The sequence below is a fragment of the Malania oleifera genome, chromosome 11 (genome assembly GCF_029873635.1).
Source record: "Malania oleifera isolate guangnan ecotype guangnan chromosome 11, ASM2987363v1, whole genome shotgun sequence".
Classification (NCBI taxonomy): domain Eukaryota; kingdom Viridiplantae; phylum Streptophyta; class Magnoliopsida; order Santalales; family Ximeniaceae; genus Malania; species Malania oleifera.
In genome coordinates this window covers 75,027,614-75,046,656 of record NC_080427.1, presented here as the reverse complement: position 1 = coordinate 75,046,656, position 19,043 = coordinate 75,027,614, and the positions used below count along the sequence as shown (strand labels likewise).

The window sequence follows — 19,043 nt, the reverse complement described above, 5'->3', positions numbered from 1 at the left end:
CACTAATGCCCAATCAATGGGGCAGACACTGATGCCAAATCAGTGGGGTGGGCATTCATGCCTAGTTAGTGGAGAGGACACTGATGTCTAGTTAGTCAGCAAGACTGAACCCCAGTTGGGTGCAACATTGATGCCAAGATAATGAAGTAAACATTATCAGTTTGCGTGGCAGGCACCAATGCCTAGTTAGTGGACAGACACTGATGTCGCAATTGGTGGGGAAGAAAGCAATGCCTGGGGCAGATTCTAACGAACTGTAAAAGATGAGAATGACTGGAAATAAACCGTTCACCCCAAGTTTAAATGGTATATTAACCCCTAGTTATAAACACTCCTCTTATTTAAACCATCTTGTGTGTAGTTTTTATGGGATAGGAGAAAATTTATTTACACAGAAAGAAGGTACAATGAGAGGAGAACAAAATGTCCTCCAAAAAAACAAAAGAAAATATATAACAATTACAAAACAGCTTCCCTCCAATCCCTTTGCAGGTCGGGCAGCTATATCCTCCAGAAAAACCAAAAGAATGAGCCCAAAAAGAGGCCAGAAATACAACTCAATCCCATAACAAACTAGTTAACCAATATAATACCGCTAAGCTCTAATGTATAACCTTAGGAAAACAAAAAGTGATGCAATGATATGATTCCAACAATTGCTTTGTAAAAGCAATTGGCCATGCATTATCTTTATTCCTCCACTGAGAATGCTATCCAGTTGATCAAGCCCAGAATAAAGCACCAGTAAGTGGTATCCACAGAAAGACAATCCACACTGAGTGAAAACTTTAAATCCATTTAATGTTTTGATATCTCTAATGCTTGTTGCTATAAAACAAATGTATATCTCTGATGATTGTGGATTGCTTTAAAAACTACTAACCTCTTTGGATCCAGATGCCTCAAGAAGTAACTTTGTTCGCCAAGATCCTTCCCCCATGTTTTGAAGTATGTAAGGAAGCTCCAATTCACAGAGGGCTTCACGCACCATCCGTGCATACTAAAAAAAAGGGGACAGGGAAAGTATGAGGTGAAAAGTGTATGACATGCTGTAGAAGTAAAATTTCTGATATAAGATATTTAAATGAAGTATAGCAAGTAACAAAGACAATTCATGTCCTTCAAAGATTCCAATTCCAAAGCTGCTCTGCTTCACATGAGCAGACTAAATCACTTGGACAGTTTTATTGATTGACAACTCACTGATGTATGATATAGCAAATGCACAACAGTATCAGTATAGCAGATGATAGGTACATGCCTCATTTTGGATGACAATGTGAAGACCATGGATAAATCATGAATAGAGTTGGTAATACAGACTGACAACATGCAAATTATTAAAACCGCATGATGTGAATATCTAAGAATGTCAATATCTAAAAAATATGAAGGAAACAAATTCCAAAATTTCAAGCCATGAAGTTCCAGTTGGGTATCCCTGGATTTCAAAAGATTATGGAAGATTTTGCACTACATTTGAAAACACAAGTATGACAAACAAGATAAACAAGCTATAGCAGCCCAAACAGATAAAAGGTTGTCTATTTCACAATAAAGCAAGGCTGGAAAGGTTGTTTGGTTTCATTTTTGTTTCCATTTTCTATGTGCATTGCAGTACAGCAATGAAACAGCTGGCACAATGCATTTGCTTGCATTGCAATTTTTAGTGTCAGCTGTAGGTTTTTAATTCTTGTAGCAATAAAAAAACTCTGTTCAGTTTTACTTCCACAATATTTTAATATTCAAGACCCACTTTCGTAGATTAAATCATTTTTCACTACAGAATTTTTTTAATGAAAAAATGTTAATAAAATTACCATGTAAATTAAAGTAGAATTAAAAAAAAAAAAATCCTTGAATTTACTAATAAAATTTTTTAAATATAAGAAAAAAGCCATCCCAAAAATATTTTCATTAGTTTTCAACCTTCATATATGACAGGATTAATTCTGGATGTATCAAAGAGTGAATTTAAGTGTCTAATTATTAAGTAATTTCTATTTTTTTTATCGCATTCTTTTAAATATTTTATCATTCTAATGAGTAAAATCATAAATAAGTCCCTAAACTATTAAGCAATACCTATTTTAGTCCATATACTTTTAATTAGTACAAGTAAGGACTTGTAGTTGAGGGCAGGCCTTGGATCAATGGTAAGGTTGCTCCTTTGTGACCAGTTGGTCATGGGTTCGAGTCCAAGGAAACAGCCTCTCTGCATAAAAGTAGGGGTAAGGCTGCGTACACTGTGGCGACCCTCCCCTTACCCTCGCAAAGCAAGGAGCCTTATGGCCCGAGGACGCCTTTTTTAATTAAGGACTTGTAGTTATTGATTTCATGCACTTGTTTAAGTTATCCTGATTAAATATAAAAATATTAATCAATCTACCTTATGTATATAAAATGTTGCACTCACAGTACACGTTGTACATCACTTTTGTTTGTTACAAGCCTAGCGCTAAAAGAAATCTCAAAAAAGTTCTATTCGTAAAATGATTGTGGCTTCAAATGCATAATTAGCATAAAATAATTAAGAATAACATATAATTTTTCCATAACCAATATTATCTAGGCCCCAAATGAGCCTACTAATCCAAGAATGATTTTGGCTTCAAATGCATAATTAGCATTAAATAATTAATAATAACATATACTTTTGCTGTAACCAATATTATCTAGGCCCCAAATGGGCCTACTAATCCAAGGGCGGAGAGATCTTCCATCATATCTAATTTCCAATTCATAATCATTAAATTAGTTCAGATGACAACATTAATTGAATAAAATTAGTAAGTACAAGTCCTCAATTATATAAATTAAAACTACAAGGAATAAAATAGATTTCAACTAATAGAACAAGGACTAACTTATCATTTCATTCTATTCTAATCATAGCTTAACTCTATTTCTAAACTATTTAATAAATGCTAGATTAATAAGGTATAGTAGTGGTATGGTTAAATTTCTTAGGACTCGAGGACGAAAAATTTAATGGTGATTTAAGTTGGGGGTGATAAATCTTTTACTATTCTAATCATATTGTAGTTGATTACGACTTCAAATTTCTTTCCAATGATGAGTTTATATAAGGTTTAGCAATGACTTTTCTAAATTGCTTAGGACTTAAGATGAAAATGGTTATGATGATTTAAGTGAGGTATCATAACCAAATTTTATTTAGTCCAACAACAAGAATGAATATGCATTCAATCAAGTCTTTCAGATTTAGGAATATAGTATAACCAAATAAGTTGCTAATTTTCAGTTTTTGACATTTGATACCAAATGGCCTCTGAAATTGTAAAAAGAAATTTGTACACCTGCAACATGGTAGTAGAGATTTCAAATCTCATCAATCATTATGCATCTCAAGATAATACTAGGATTTTATATGTATTCCAACCATAAATTTGTTATTCCACATAACTTAAACAACATGTGTGAGGACAACTTTGCATTCTCATTGTTCTAAGAAGACTAAGTGGTCTCACCTAAAAATGACCAATTTCCAAAGTTGGAGATGCAAACCAAGGTGTGGTAAGATATTACTTCAACCAAAACAACTTTTTTTTATCCCAACAAAAGAGAGGAATAATACATACAATAAGAAGATCAAGAAAGAAGCAACAGGCAGAAACTCATGAGGACCAGGAGGGTATTCCCTCTTCTTTAGAAAGAAGCAACAGTACCAGAAGGATTAGAGGGAAATGGACAACAAAAGAAAGGTTAGTCTTAAACAATTCTGGAAGTTTGATTGATGATTCTATTCTTTAAGTGGGGAGAACCTTCAGTGGGCCTTCTTCAGTACCTGAAATGGGGGGTGGAGGGGTTCTATAAAGAAACGAAATTCTTCTAGTGGGAGATTCAAGTTAATTACTTTTTTTGGGGCTAGAAACTAATGGCAAGGAAGCAAATTCTGATAAGTTCAGGGGTCAAAACTCAAAAGGTATACACTTGTTGGGAGACATTGTAGATGGGTATTGAAATGAGCAAAACATTTGAATAATAGCGAATTAATTTTGATGCGATAACAAAAACAATTATAATGAGAGATTCAAGAGTATAAGTATAATGGACAAGCCAATCATTCAGAAGGGTGATACCAGTAAGAGGGTTAGCATTTGGAAGGAAAAAAGAAAAAAAGAAACATAAAAGACACTAACCTCCCTTGAGATTTCAAAAATCTCATGGACCTCCCCTAAGGTTTGGCAAAAGGACACGGACCTTCCTAAGGTTTCAAAAAAAACTACAGACCCCCTATGACATTTGGCAAATGCCTCCCCCAATATTTGGCAAAAGATAAGTCTAGGAAGGTCTGCGTCTTTTTGTCAAACCTCAAGGGAGATCCGTGGAATTTTTAAAAGGTAGATCCACATTTTTTACCAAACCTCAGAGGAGTGTTAGAACCGGAGGTGTCCAAAGGTATGCTTGATACACATGGGTGAACACCAACTTGACCCAAAAGCTTACGCCCATTGGGTCTTGGGCTACACCATATATATAAGCACCCATCAAACACTCACTTTTTCCAATATGGGACAAACTTCATAAGTGGAATTCTCAACAATCTCCTCCTCACTTGTAAGTTCCAACTACTCCCCCTTGAACGGAAGTCATCTCCCTTACGAGACAAATTCTCCAACAGTATGCTCAAGTGGGCTGTCTTACGTGTCTCGGATTGTATTCCAAACGGCGCCTCCAAACCAATCCTACCTCCCACGTCTTGACCCAATTTGGATCCATCTTGGCAGCTTAGATGATACTTCTTAGCCTCGGTCACACACTCCCACACCCAGCGTTATGAACCATCGGCTCTGATACCATTTGTTAAAACTAGAGGAGTTCATAGGTGTGCTTGATACACATGGGTGAGCACTAACTTGACCCAAAGATAAAGTTACTTTTGATGCTGTTTGTATTGCATTGATTAGTACTGAATGTAGAAAGAAGGATCAGAGGGTCCATAAGGAAACAGCAAAAGCACTAACAATAAGGGGACATTCTCAGAGTGATAAGTCTGGAAGGAGGAGTAAATCTCATGGGAGACCTGCTAAAGATGAATGTGCCTTTTGTCATGAGAGAGGGCATTGGAAGAAAGATTGCCCTAAATTACAGCAGAAGAATAAGGACAAAGAACATTCTAATGTCAATATAGCCAATGATGATGGAAGTGAGTCAAAATTTTCTCTTGTTGGAACATCTTTGTCACATTATTTTGGTGAGTGGATTTTGCATTCTGGTTGTTCCTACCACATGTGTCCCAATAGGGAATGATTTTCTAATTTTGAAGAATTAGATGGTGGAGTTGTTTTTATGGGAAATGATAATACCTGTAAAACAACTGAAATAGGATCAATACAGTTGAAATGTCAAGATGGAACTATCAAAACCTTGAATAATGTTAGGTATGTTCCAAGCCTAAAGAAAAATATGATTTCATTGGGTGCCTTAGAATCTAAAGGGTTCACTATCACTTTGAAAGAAGGAACCTTAAAGATTAAATCAGGTGCGCTTATGGTGATGAAAGGAATAAGGAAAAATAACTTGTATTCTTTACAAGGTTGTACAGTTATTGGCTCAGCACTTGTTGTTTCTGAGAAAGATGCAGGTACAGATACAACCAGGTTATGGCATATGCGATTAGCACATGCAGGAGAAAAATCTTTGCAACAATTAGTTAAGCAAGGTTTGTTGAAGAGTGCAAAGGTGTGCAAACTTGAATTTTGTGAGCATTGCATTCTGGGAAAACAAACTACAGTAAAATTTGGCACTGCAATCCACCAAACTAAAGGTATTTAGACTACATCCATACAGATGTATGGGGGCCCACAAAAACGGCTTCATTGGGCGGTATGCATTATTTTGTCACTTTTGTTGATGATTTTTTCAGAAGAGTTTGGGTGTATTCTATGAAGAATAAAAATAAAGTGTGTGATATTTTCCTTAAATGGAAAAAATTAGTTGAAACTCAAACTGGCAGAAAGATTAAACAGCTCAGATTAGATAATGGTGGCGAATATAAGAGTGATCCGTTTATGAAGATATGTCAGGATGAAGGTATTGCTCGACACTTCAAAGTTAGAGATACACCACAGCAGAATGGGATGACAGAGCGCATGAATTGGACTTTGCTAGAGAAAGTTCGATGTATGTTGTCTAATGCTGGGTTAGAAAAAAGGTTTTGGACTGAGACTGTTAGATATGCATGTCATCTCATTAATCATCTACTATCATTTGCAATAAGGGGAAAAATACCCAATCAAATATGGTCTGGAAAGCCTGCTAGTGATTATGATTCTTTACATGTATTTGGTACTATGACATACTATCATGTTAAAGAATCTAAGTTGGATCCAAGAGCTAAGAAAGCAATATTCTTGGGGATAAATGCAAGAGTCAAAGGATACCGTCTTTGGTGTTGTGAGACGAAAAAAATGATTTTAAGCAGGGATGTGACTTTTGATGAACTTGCGATGATGAAGAAAACAATACGCAAGGAGTCACGAGTTAAGACTAGTGGTACTCAACAACAGGTGGATGTTGAGACAATTTTTAGAAACCTAGTGAGAAATGAGACTACACAAGGTAGCTCTCCAGTTACGGTGGGGAATAGTGTACAAGAAGAGGATATTTCAATTCGAGAATCTTCACAGCAACAAGAATCAATTGTTTCTCAGAGGCCAACATGAGAAATTCGAAAACCTGCTTGGTATACTGATATGGTGGCCTATGCACTTCTAGTTGTGGAGGATAATGCTCCTTACACTTGCAAAGAAGCAATGAGGAATTCTGAATCAGACAAGTGGAAAAGAGCGATGGATGAAGAAATGCAGTTTCTTCATTAGAATTAGACTTGGGAACTAATCCAGTTACCGAAAGGTAAGAAAACAATTGGTTGCAAATGAGTTTATGTAAAGAAAGAAGTATTTCCAGGTGCAAATAATGTTCGCTTCAAAGCTAGATTGGTAGCTAAGGGCTACGCATAGAAGGAAGACATTGATTATATGAGGTATTTTTTTCCAATTGTTAACATTCTTCCATTCAAATTTTGTTGGCTTTGGTAGTACAATTTGATCTTGAACTAGTTCAGCTCAATGTAAAAACTGCATTTTTACATGGTGATTTGGAAGAGGAAATCTATATGACTCAGCCAGATGGATTTCAAGTTGCAAAATTGGGTATGTAAACTGGGTAAATCGTTGTATGGTTTAAAACAGTCTCCAAGACAATAGTACAAACGATTTCATCAGTTTATGATGGGTCACAAGTACATCAGAAATAGACATGATCATTGTTTTTATTTTCACAGACTACAAAATGGATCTTTTATATATTTACTCTAGTATGTTGCTGATATGTTGATAGCTTCAGAGAACAGGGAAGAAATCAACAAGTTGAAAAGTCAGTTAAATCAAGAGATTGGGATGAAAGATCTTGGTGAAGCAAAGAAGATACTTGGCATGGAGATTCACAGAGACAGAATGAGAGGAAGAGTTAATTTGTCTCAGAAACAGTATTTGAAGAAGGTAGTACAGAGTTTTGGCATGTCTGAGCAGTCCAAACCAGTAAGCACTCCTCATAGACATAGTCCTCATTTCAAACTTAGTGCGGTTTAATTCCTAAATCAGACGAAGAACGTAAGTATATGTCATAGATTCCTTATGCAAGTACTGTTGTTTGTCTGATGTATGCAATGGTTTGTACTAGACCTGATATTTCACAAACTGTTAGTATGGTGAGCAGGTATATGCATGATCCAGGTAAAGGACTGTGAATTGGATTTTGAGATATATTATGAATACGTTTAATGTTGGTATTGTATTTGAGAAAAATAATACTATTGATCAACGGATTGTTGGATAAATGGATTCTGATTTTGCAGGAGATCTGGATAAACATTGATCAACTACTGGATATGTTTTTACATTTGCTAATGGTCCAGTGAGTTGGAAGTCTACCTTACACTCTACCATTGCCTTGTCGACAACAGAAGCAGAGTACATGGCAGCTTCAAAGGCTGTTGAGGAAGCTATTTGGTTGTAGGGTTTACTTGAAAATTTGGGAGTTGTTCAGAAGCACATTGTTGTGTTTTGTGATAGCCAAAGTGCTATTCATTTGGCAAAGAGTCAAGTCTACCATGCACGAACGAAGCACATCAACGTTCGGTTTCATTTTATGCGGGATATTATTGATGGAGGCAAGATACTTCTTTAGAAGATTGCTGCAGCTGAAAATCCCGCAGATATATTGACCAAAATTGTGACAACAATCAAGTTCAAACATTGTTTGGACTTGATCAATATCCTGCAAGTATGAATATTTTGGAAGGCGCCAATGATGTGGAACTCCAAAAAATGTTGGTGACTGAAAAAATTTGTTGAATTTATCGTCAAGGTGGAGATTTGTTGTTTTTTGTCCCACATTAGTAGAATAGTTCCACATTGGTAGAAAAAGTTGTTTTGAATTTTTTCTTTGTTTGTCCCACATTGGTGAGAAGTGTTTTTTGAACTTGAGGTTGAAGCTATACAAAGAGCTCAACTCTCCATTTGTAAAACACACTTCAAAGTTGTACTTTGTCAAGAAATAGTGGATTGATCGTTAGCGCCCGAGGACGTAGGTAATTCTGTACCGAATGTCGTTAAATTCTTGTCTTGTTCTTTTTACTATCTTTATTATTAGTTTCGGCATTTGCTTTAGTTCTTTATATTTTCAATAGCATTAGTTGTAGTATTGGTGTTTGGCACAAGTAGGGTGCCCGGCACAATAGGGAGGTCAATGTCTTTTGCCCAAAAATTTTGGGGGGAAGGGGGATGTTGGACAATGACAGTGAAGACTAAGCAATTCTGATTATGACAAGGTTTTCTTTTCGACGAGATTTGGGTATAGTATGATTATGCTTCCAATTCATCTGATGTGCTTGGGGGATTTAGTATGTGTGTTGCATCCTCCCATGGAAGGATTGGAGAGCTTATAATTTTTGAAAAATGATGGTAGATAAAAAGCAAATGGGTAAGGATGGAACCTTGGTCACCCTCGTAGAGGATCAAGAAAAAATTGGCCATAGGGATGTCTAACTGTGGAGGAAACAAAGCTAGGCTAGATGGTGGTAAAGCTAAGGTGAAGAAGGGCCAAAGTTCTAGCAAACTTGAAGTGATTGGTGAATTAGGATGGGAAGGGTTTAAAGAGGGGATTCCTGATTAATTATTGTAAGTTTTTTATTTTATTTTTGTTATAATACCACTTTACCTAAAAGCTTACGCTGTTTGGTTGTGGACTAACAATGTATGTCAAGCATTAACGCTCCACCGCATCTGCAGCCTGACAGCACATGGAGAGATAAACACATAATAAATAACACCCATTACAAGGAACAAATAATTTTTTGAACACCACACAATAAATGCAAGCAAGGAGACTAGAACCTAGGACCTTCTAGTAACTAGCTCTGATATCATGTTAGAATACCACTTTACCTAAAAGCTTAAGCTATCAGGTTGTGGGCTGACAACGTACATCAAGATTTAACAATTTTATTTATTTTTTTCTGGTTTTTTTTTTTTGTTTCTCCCTCTCTCTCTCTCTCTCTCTCTCGCTCTCTCACTCTCTCTCTCTCTATACATATATATATATATATATATATATATAGGATCAAGAAAAAGCAAATTTAAATGTCAAGAACTTGAAGGCATAGGTTTAATTTGATCTCCCCCCCCCCCCCCCCCCCCCCCCCCCCCCCCCCCGTCTTTTCTAAAAAAAGAGGATAAAGAAAAAGAAATTTTAAGTGTACAACAGTTGAAGGTACAGCCGTACAGGTTTAATTTGAAGTGGTTCCTCATGGGAGTAAATTAAAACTTTTTCTGTTTGCACTGTCCATCTTACTAATCAAATCACTGCAAAAAAGTATTGACCAGCCAACTTTGTGGAGCTCTACTTAGAAGTTTTCTGGGTGCTTTAGTACAGGTTTTCTGGCCCACTCCTCTTTGAGTTCAGTCTGCTTTGGACTTGCAAAGTTTCTCTGTTGTAAAAGGTTTCTTATTTGAGTTGGTCCTATTTTTTATATAATTAGGCATGCATTGTAAACACAAATGACAATTAAATTTTCAAAATTTATAGAGGTTTTGAGATTTTATCAAACCATGGAAAGTGTGATGATTCGTTTACCCAAGAGTGATTCCTAGAAAAATTCTCATGTGAAGCTATATTGCAATTTTCTCTCTTTAATTCTATCTTATTTTCAGTTTATGATCAGATGTGCGCAGGCTTGAATTTTCAAACCTAATTCTTCAATTACGCCCAATTCTTATAAATCCTAACCCAAATTTCAATACTGCAAGAATTCCACTTCATGGTCCTACATCACAGTCACAATGCAATCCCTTTTCTAGGAATGGCCAAACATACTTTGTGCAAACAAAAGTGTGCAAATTCAGTTCAAACAGAATGAAATCGATTCAATGATATGTAAATATCAATCGTATAATAGGTAACCAAACATCTCCTTAGTTCAACAACTTTCTGAAAGCATATGGCTCCCTTTCCAGCATTGTGCCAAAATCTGTACATTGACACATGTCATTTATCAACATCATTCATAAGTCCATGTGACTTGGTTGGTCTGCCTTGTTATGATGTTTGTGGCATGTATAGTTGTATAAAAATTGTATAAAAATAGTTCTCATATTCCATTTCTAGATTTCCAAGTAAATACAAAAATAATTCCTTATTTTCCTATTTTCCAATATTTACATAGGAAAACTAGAAAACAATGAAAAGATATTTTCCAACTTTTCCATACAAATTTGGAAAACTGGAAAACAAGAGAGCATTTCTGTAATTATTGAAAATTGAAAATGGGAAAAACTGTTTTCCACAAGTGAACAAGGGCATAAGCTACTGCTGGGAGTAGACAGGATTGAATGTTGAGCACCAAGATATTAACCACTGTATTGCAAAGATACAAGTAGACAATCAACACAATCGTGCGCTCCTTAATCATAATCCTTGAATATTAAAACGTCTGGCCAATGGGGACTCAGAACTTTCACTACTAAGACAATTTTTTAAGGGTACAATCATCGTCTTTGTTTCAGATAGTCAAAATATTTATAGAACACAATATTGTTTCCATAACAGTTAACTGTCTGAAAAATAAAAATGAGAATTTCACCTAGTCCAAAAACATATGTAGTGTAGCCTATAACCTAAAATGCTAGTCAATCACTAATTGCCACAAGTTGAGGATCTACACAATGTATTCAGTCATACAGAAGGCCTTAAATTTTTGAATTTGACTAAACTTTTGAGGCTATAAAAGTGAACAAATTTTGATTTTGATTTAAGAAATTGTGGAAACCAGAAGTAAAGACATTGAATTCTTTTATAAAACTTTAAAATTTTCTAATAAGCACAATAATGAAAGATTCAGAACTAAAATATTACAAATAAAATACATCATTGGCACATATGTGGTGTATAAGATACAATAACTGTAATGTAATAAACATATCGAGCATGTCCAATTAACACAAATAAAATTCATAAATTAGTTAAATATTATTTATGATACAAATAAATATAATTTAGGCATAAATGATCACACAAAATGCTGTAACTAATATCTAAGTTTAATTATTTTCATATGTTTCAAGAGTTTGAAAGCTATTGTTCTTATCCTTTTACAATAATATTTAATCACAATAAATAAATAAATAAAAAGGAGATTAATTAAGAGAGAAATTTCAATTTTAGCTTTGAAACTCAAATTTTAATTTTAAGAAAAATTTATTTTATAGTTAAAAATTCTCTGAAAGTTTGAGATTCCTAATATTCAGATGATTCCTGGAAATTATGACAGAAGTTTTGTACGATAGAAATTGACAGTCATTTGAGGAAAGTGAAATTTACACAGAGATTTCAACAATTTCATAGCAATTGAACACAATGATTAGACATAGTATCTTTCCATCTAAGAGATTCCATTGCAATCATGGTCTTTAATAATTTAAATTTTGACTTTTTACCACCCTCAACATCAAAACAATAGCCAATTTCCACATTACAATATTTGCATAAAAATTTCCATAAATCATCCAGAATTTTTTAAAATCTCAATATTTAAATGAACTTTGTTTGATAATGGAACAAAATTCCTTGAAATTGAAATTATTTTAGGCCAAGAGGGGAAGAAATTAGCTTGGACTGTGGAAGAGGAAATTTTTTTAAAAAAAAAAGGGGGAAAAAATAATAAACCAATTTGAACAGCTCTATAAATTATGATGGAAAGGGGTTGAAGGAGGGCCTTTTGAATTAGTTTAGTTTTCTAATTTTTTTCTTCTATTTTTTTTTTTCTCTTTTTAGTTTGAGGACTTTTCAGTCTCTTTTTCTTGTATCTTCCTTCTCTCTTTCTTAACAAAAATCTTTTTGTATTAAAAAAACCCCTTTAAATAGAAATTTTCATCTTCATAAATTTTTTTCAAATGTTACTAGTTATATTTTCATAAGAACTAATATTTAACTAATTTCTTAATTTAATATATTAATGCAGTAATCATTTTACAGATATTGCACCTTATACATCAGATACATGTCATTGATGTATTTCAATTACAATAATTTTTATAAACCTTGCATTAGTATGGCTATTAATAGTTTCTAAAGTTTCATTCAAAAACCACACGTTTTATTTTTGATTTTCATAATTTTTAAAAGTCAAAATCAAAATCGACATCAAAATTTCCGCATTTTTGAAGCCTCAAAATTTTGCTCAAGACTGAAATTTAAAACCTTGGCTGCAATAAACTTCACAATAACATTGAATGTACACAATCAAAGAAAATGTCCATGCCAAAGATCAATGGTTAACCATTGTTCCTTCAAAGAACCCTCCTCTCTTCAACTCTTTAGAGTATTATATGCATCGGGTCAGGGGTTCTTGGATGTCTCCCATTTGACTGGCTATTATCTTCTTAAGAAATGCAAAAAAATATTTAGCAACAATGAAATTTCCCATGGGATATGTACTGTTATGTGATCCTCTAGGTAGTTTGGGAGTAGAGGGATGCAGTTATCCTTCAGACAGGGATCTTTGGGTGAAAAGGTCAAACTCTCCTCTTTGGTTTACTTCCTCTCCACTTCCTGAATTTATAGAAATTAGAAGAGGGTTACATTAGAGCAGCATGAGCTTGCTTGCCATTTTTTTATACCTCAGGCTGTTGGTTTTCAGCTTTTTGTTCTATTTTACCCTTTACATGATTCTTATTCTATCTTCTTAGCCTTCCCTTAAAATTTTAATAAATAAAAAAGAAACATAATAATAATATTCACCATATAACACATGCAAAACCATTGTCTTACAGGATTATTTTCATATGAGAAAAGTTCCAACTTTTCAGGTGGCGGGTCTGATCTGGCTTTCTCCCATAATGTCATTCCTCTACCAGCTCGAAGAATTGTTGGTATCCATCCTGTGAAAAGGGTGCTGCAAGATGCCAGATGACTCATTTAGAGCAAAAAATGAAAGGAAATAGGGTAAAAAACCCACACTCAATATCTAAACAAATATGAAATTCCATTTTTATTAAAAAATTACTATATGTTGGATTATCTGAATAAATGATTGCACCATGACAGATTTGGGCACTCACAGTTGTCTCAACTTTCACCACAACACCCCAACTAGGCATGTAAGTGATTAGAGTTAGCTTACAAGCTACTCAATCTCAACTTGACCCGTCGCTCAACTTGACTCAACTCTATTCAAGTCAAGTTGAGCTCAAGCTACTCAAGTAGTTTGATGAGTCCAGTTTAAGTTTCATAATACTCTATTTGGTTATTCAGAAGCCTAATTGAGCTATATCTTTTGTTTCTGCATAATATAACTTCAAAATACGCACACAGGCAGCTCCACTGTGCTCACTAGTGCAATGTCCCCCACTACAATCCCCTACTGTAATGCCCTCGAGCCCACACCAAAGTAAAACCATACGTGATTCTAATGTCATTGATAACACCCTGAGCAGTAAACCAACCCATGAACATTAAGGAACAGGTCCATCCAAGTGACCCAAAAAGACTATATCATGCACAGCCAATTCAAAAGAAGGAAAACAAGGAAACTAAAAGAAAAAAAACGGGAAAGAAAAGAAATAGAAATGAAAATTAAAAAAAATAAAATAAAATAAAGGCAAATCACTCAATTAGAGTTCTCAAATTCTCAAAGTCTGCTGTCGCAAAAATTACACAATGAAACCTTTATATAGGCTTTTCCTCAAAAACTAAATATTAAGTAAATCACAACATAAAAAGAGACGAGAGGCTGTTTTCGGAATTCCTATAACAGAGCACACAAACATCTGGAGTGAGAGCCATCAAAGGTCTTCAAATCTGCAGCAAGTTGTTGGTATTAATTTTGTTAAGCACAACAAACCAAGTAAAGACTTTAATATTTAGGGAAACTTTAACCTTCCAAATAACAGGATAAAGAGGAAAGGGAGAGTTTGAACAGGTCAAAAATTCAAAGAATGATTTACAAGAAAACACCCCTGAATGATTGAGACCCCAAGAACAAACATCCCTACTCGAGGATAATTTGCAATTTCAAATTTGTAAATAAATGAAATTAATAATTCAATAAAAAATATTTAAAATCTTCTTCTTTCTTTTGTATCATTCTTTCCTGGTTGGAGAAAACTTAACTGCACAAGTTTTACAATGTTGATGCATGATGAAGAACCAAGACTCTCTTACAAGACAATACAAGCAATCAAAGTTTCAAGAATCCTAAATTCCAATAAACTAATATTTGTATGGTAGTGGCAGTGGCAAAAATCAGGAAGAAAAGATACAGCTGCTAAAATATTGCTTGTAAGAAAGCCTCTTGGTGACCAAAGCAAGCTAAAAAAGAAAAAAAAAAAGCATAGTAGTAAATCCTCAATAGAGAGAATAGGATAAATGTTCAAAAAATCAATATGCAAGTGAATAAAAATATACATTATGTCCAAGAATATGAATGTCACAAAAAAAACAAAAAAGTTATATAAAGAATTTTTGCTCTTTAATTTTGAGTACACAATCCAACTTTCCTACAAACCTCATCCACTATTTTTTCTTCCATTTTGAGTTTAATGCAGCTTGTTTACCTTAAAAGATGTAAACATGGTCTTAAATTTCCATGAACTAGTCAAAATTTCTGTTGAAATTTCTGCTTTCCATCGCCCTCGAAATTGAAATGGCAATCAATTTTCGTCTTACAAAATTTCTGTCAAAATTACAATGAATCATCCGAAAATTATTGAAGTCTCAAAATTTTAGCGAAACTTGTTAAAATTTTAACTTTTTAATTATAGAATGAAATTCCCTTGGAATTCAAATGTGATATTTAGACGCAAAGTGAAATTTATCTTTTCTTTTTTTATTGAAACAAAAGTTTATTACAAGGGATTTTGAAATTATAAGAGAAATTAAACATACAACATCATTGTATTTAGCCATTCATGTCTAAATTATCTTTATTTGTATAATAAATAATATTTAATTGATTTATGAATTTAATTTATAATAAGCAAATATGTTTAATACACATTATATTACAATTATTGCACCTCATACACAATATAGATGTATTTAATTTCTAACATATTAGTCTTCACACTTGCATTAATGTGTCTATTAACCACTTCTAAAGTTTCATAAAAGAATTACATGCTTTACTATAATTTCCATAGTCTTTTTCAAATTGAAATCGAAATTTCCACACTTTTGGAGATTCAAAATTTTAGTCAAAATCAAAATTTAAGACCCTCGATGTGAACCTATCCGTTGATCCTCTGAATCTAGGATTAAAGCTAATCCCACTTTTTCTTTCCCAAAATCTACCACAGATGGAGAAGATATGCTCTCAGCAACTCCTACTTGATCCATCCCAATATCTTCAAGCAAATCACTTCTTTTAGCCTTCTTTTCTAAAATTTTTCCAGTCATCTTACACTGACTTTTAACATCTTCAAGAACCTTTGGACAAAGTTTCATCCCCTCTCTGTACAAGGTAAACAATGCTTAAACTTGTAACAATCCCACTAAAAGATTGATCACAAAATTTGCATCTAAAGTACTTCTTCATCAAGTTCTTTTAGTACTTCCAAACAAAATCCTTTTTCCGCACCTCTGATTCACTTTAAGACATTTTCTTGAATGCTGAATAGGGCACATTTAGCTACAACAAAAACTTGAAAATTATTGAGTGAGAATGGCAGAGAATAGTGTTGTGTCGGGCACCCCACTTGTGCCAAACACCAATACTACAACTAATGCTATTGAATATATAAAAACTAAAGCAATGTAGCAACTAATAATAAAAGACTATAAAAAGAACAAGACAAGAATTTAACGAGGTTCGGTACAGAATTACCTACGTCCTCAGGCGCTGATGATCAATCCACTACTTCTTGACAAAGTACAACTTTAAGGTGTGTTTTACAAATGGAGAGTCGAACTCTTTATATAGCTTCAACCTCAAGTCCAAAAAACACTTCTCACCAATGTGGGACAAACAAAGAAAAAATTCAAAACAACTTTTTCTACCAATGTGGAACTATTCTACCAATGTGGGACAAAAAATAACAAATCTCCACCTTGATGATAAATTCAACAAATTTTTCAGTCACCAACATTTTCTGGAGATCCAAATCATTGGTGCCTTCCAAAAATATTCATACTTGCAGGATATTGATCAAGTTCAAACAATATTTGAACTTGATTGTTGTCACAATGTTGGTCAACATATCTGCGTGATTTTCAGCTACAACAATCTTCTAAAGAAGTATCTTGCCTCCAATAATATCCCGCATAAAACGAAACCGAACGTCGATGTGCTTCGTTTGTGCATGGTAGACTTGGTTCTTTGCCAAATGAATAGTACTCTGACTATCATAGAACACAACAATGTGCTTCTGAACAACTCCCAAATTTTCAAGTAATCCTGCAACCGAATAGCTTCCTTAACAGCCTCTAAACTTGCCATGTACTCTGCTTCTGTTGTCGACAAGGCAATGGTAGAGTGTAAGGTAGACCTCCAACTCACTGGCCCATTAGCAAATGTAAAAACATATCCAGTAGTTTATCGACATTTATCCAGATCTCCTGAAAAATTAGAATTCACATATCCAACAACCCATTGAACAATAGTATTATTTTTCTCAAAGACTATATCAACATTAATCGTATTCATAATATATCTCAAAATCCATTTCACAGCTTGCCAATGTCCTTTACCCGGATCATGCATATACCTGCTCACAATACTAACAGCTTGTGAAATACCAGGTCTAGTACAAATCACTGAATACATCAAACTACCAACAGAACTTGCATAAGGAACTTGTGACATATACTTACTTTCCTCATCTAATTTATGAGAAAAAGCCGCACTAAGTTTGAAATGAGGAGCAAGAGGAGTGCTTACTAGTTTTGACTGCTCAGACATGCCAAAACTCTATACTACCTTCTTCAAATACTGTTTTTGAGACAAACTAACTCTTCCTCTCATTCTGTCTTTGCGAATCTCCATGCCAAGTATCATCTTTGCATCACCAAGATCTTTCATCTCAAACTCTTGATTTAACTGACTTTTCAACTTGTTGATTTCTTCCCTGTTCTTTGGAGCTATCAATATATCATCAACATACAAGAGTAAATATATAAAAAGATCCATTTTGTAGTCTGCAAAAATAAACACAATGATCATGTTTATTTTTTATGTACTTTTGGCCCATTATAAATTGATGAAATCGTTTGTACCACTGTCTTGGAGACCGTTTTAAACCATACAACAATTTACCTAGTTTACATACCCAATTTTCTTTTCCAAAAACCTGAAACCCGTCTGCCAAAGTCATATAGATTTCCTCTTCCAAATCACCATGTAAAAATGCAGTTTTTACATCGAGGTGAACTAGTTCAAGATCAAATTGTACTACCAAAGCCAACAAAATTCGAATGGAAGAATGTTTAACAATTGGAAAAAATACCTCATTATAATCAATGTCTTCCTTTTGTGCGTAGCCCTTAGCTATCAATCTAACTTTGAAGCGAACATTATTTGCATCTGGAAATCCTTCTTTCTTTACATAAACCCATTTGCAACCAATTGCTTTCATACCCTTGGGCGGCTGGGCTAGCTCCCAAGTTTGATTCTGATGAAGAGACTGCATTTCTTCATCCATCGCTCTTTTCCACTTGTCTGATTTAGAGTTCCTCATTGCTTCTTTGAAAGTGCAAGGAACATTATCCTCCACAACTGGAAGTGCATAGGCCACCATATCAGTATACTGAGCAGATTTTTGAATTTCTCGTCTTGGCCTTTGAGAAACAATTGATTCTTGTTGTTGTGAAGATTCTCGAATTGAAATCTCCTCTTCTTGTACACTATTCCCCACCGTAACTGGAGAGTTACCTTGTGTAGTCTCATTTCTCACCGGGTTTCCAAAAATTGTCTCAACATCCACCTGTTGTTGAGTACCACTGGTCTTAACTCTTGACTCCTTGCGTATTGTTTTCTTCATCATCGCAAGTTCATCAAAAGTCACATCCCTGCTTAAAATATTTTTTTTCGTCTCAAGACACCAAAGACAATATCCTTTGACTCCTGCACTAATCCCTAAGAATATTGCTTTCTTGGCTCTTTGATCCAACTTAGATTCTTTAACATGATAATAAGCCATAATACCACATACATGTAAAGAATCATAATCACTAATAGGCTTTCCAAACCATACCTCATAGGATGTTTTTCCCCCTATTGCAGATGATGGTAGACAGTTGATGAGATGACACGCATATCTAACAACCTCAACTCAAAACCTTTTGTCTAACCCAACATTGGACAACATACATCAAACTTTCTCCAGTAAAGTCCGATTCATGCGCTCTGCCACCCCATTCTGCTGTGGTGTATCTCTAGCTGTGAAGTGTCGAGCAATACCTTCATCTTGACATACCTTCATAAATGGGTCACTTTGTATTCACCACCATTATCTGATCTGAGCCAT

At 34.4% G+C, this 19,043-nt stretch overlaps 1 protein-coding gene across 1 annotated transcript in view; it reads right to left on the bottom strand.

Moving 5' to 3' along the window:
- Positions 1 to 19,043, bottom strand: part of LOC131168340 (uncharacterized) — a 96,492-nt gene that overhangs the window by 11,890 nt on the left and 65,559 nt on the right. Inside the window, exons 8-9 of the mRNA XM_058127679.1 lie at positions 13,354 to 13,477; positions 884 to 1,000 (exon numbers count right to left, since the gene is read on the bottom strand). Coding sequence (XP_057983662.1) covers positions 884 to 1,000; positions 13,354 to 13,477 — 241 coding nt within the window. The remainder of the gene's footprint in view (positions 1 to 883; positions 1,001 to 13,353; positions 13,478 to 19,043) is intronic.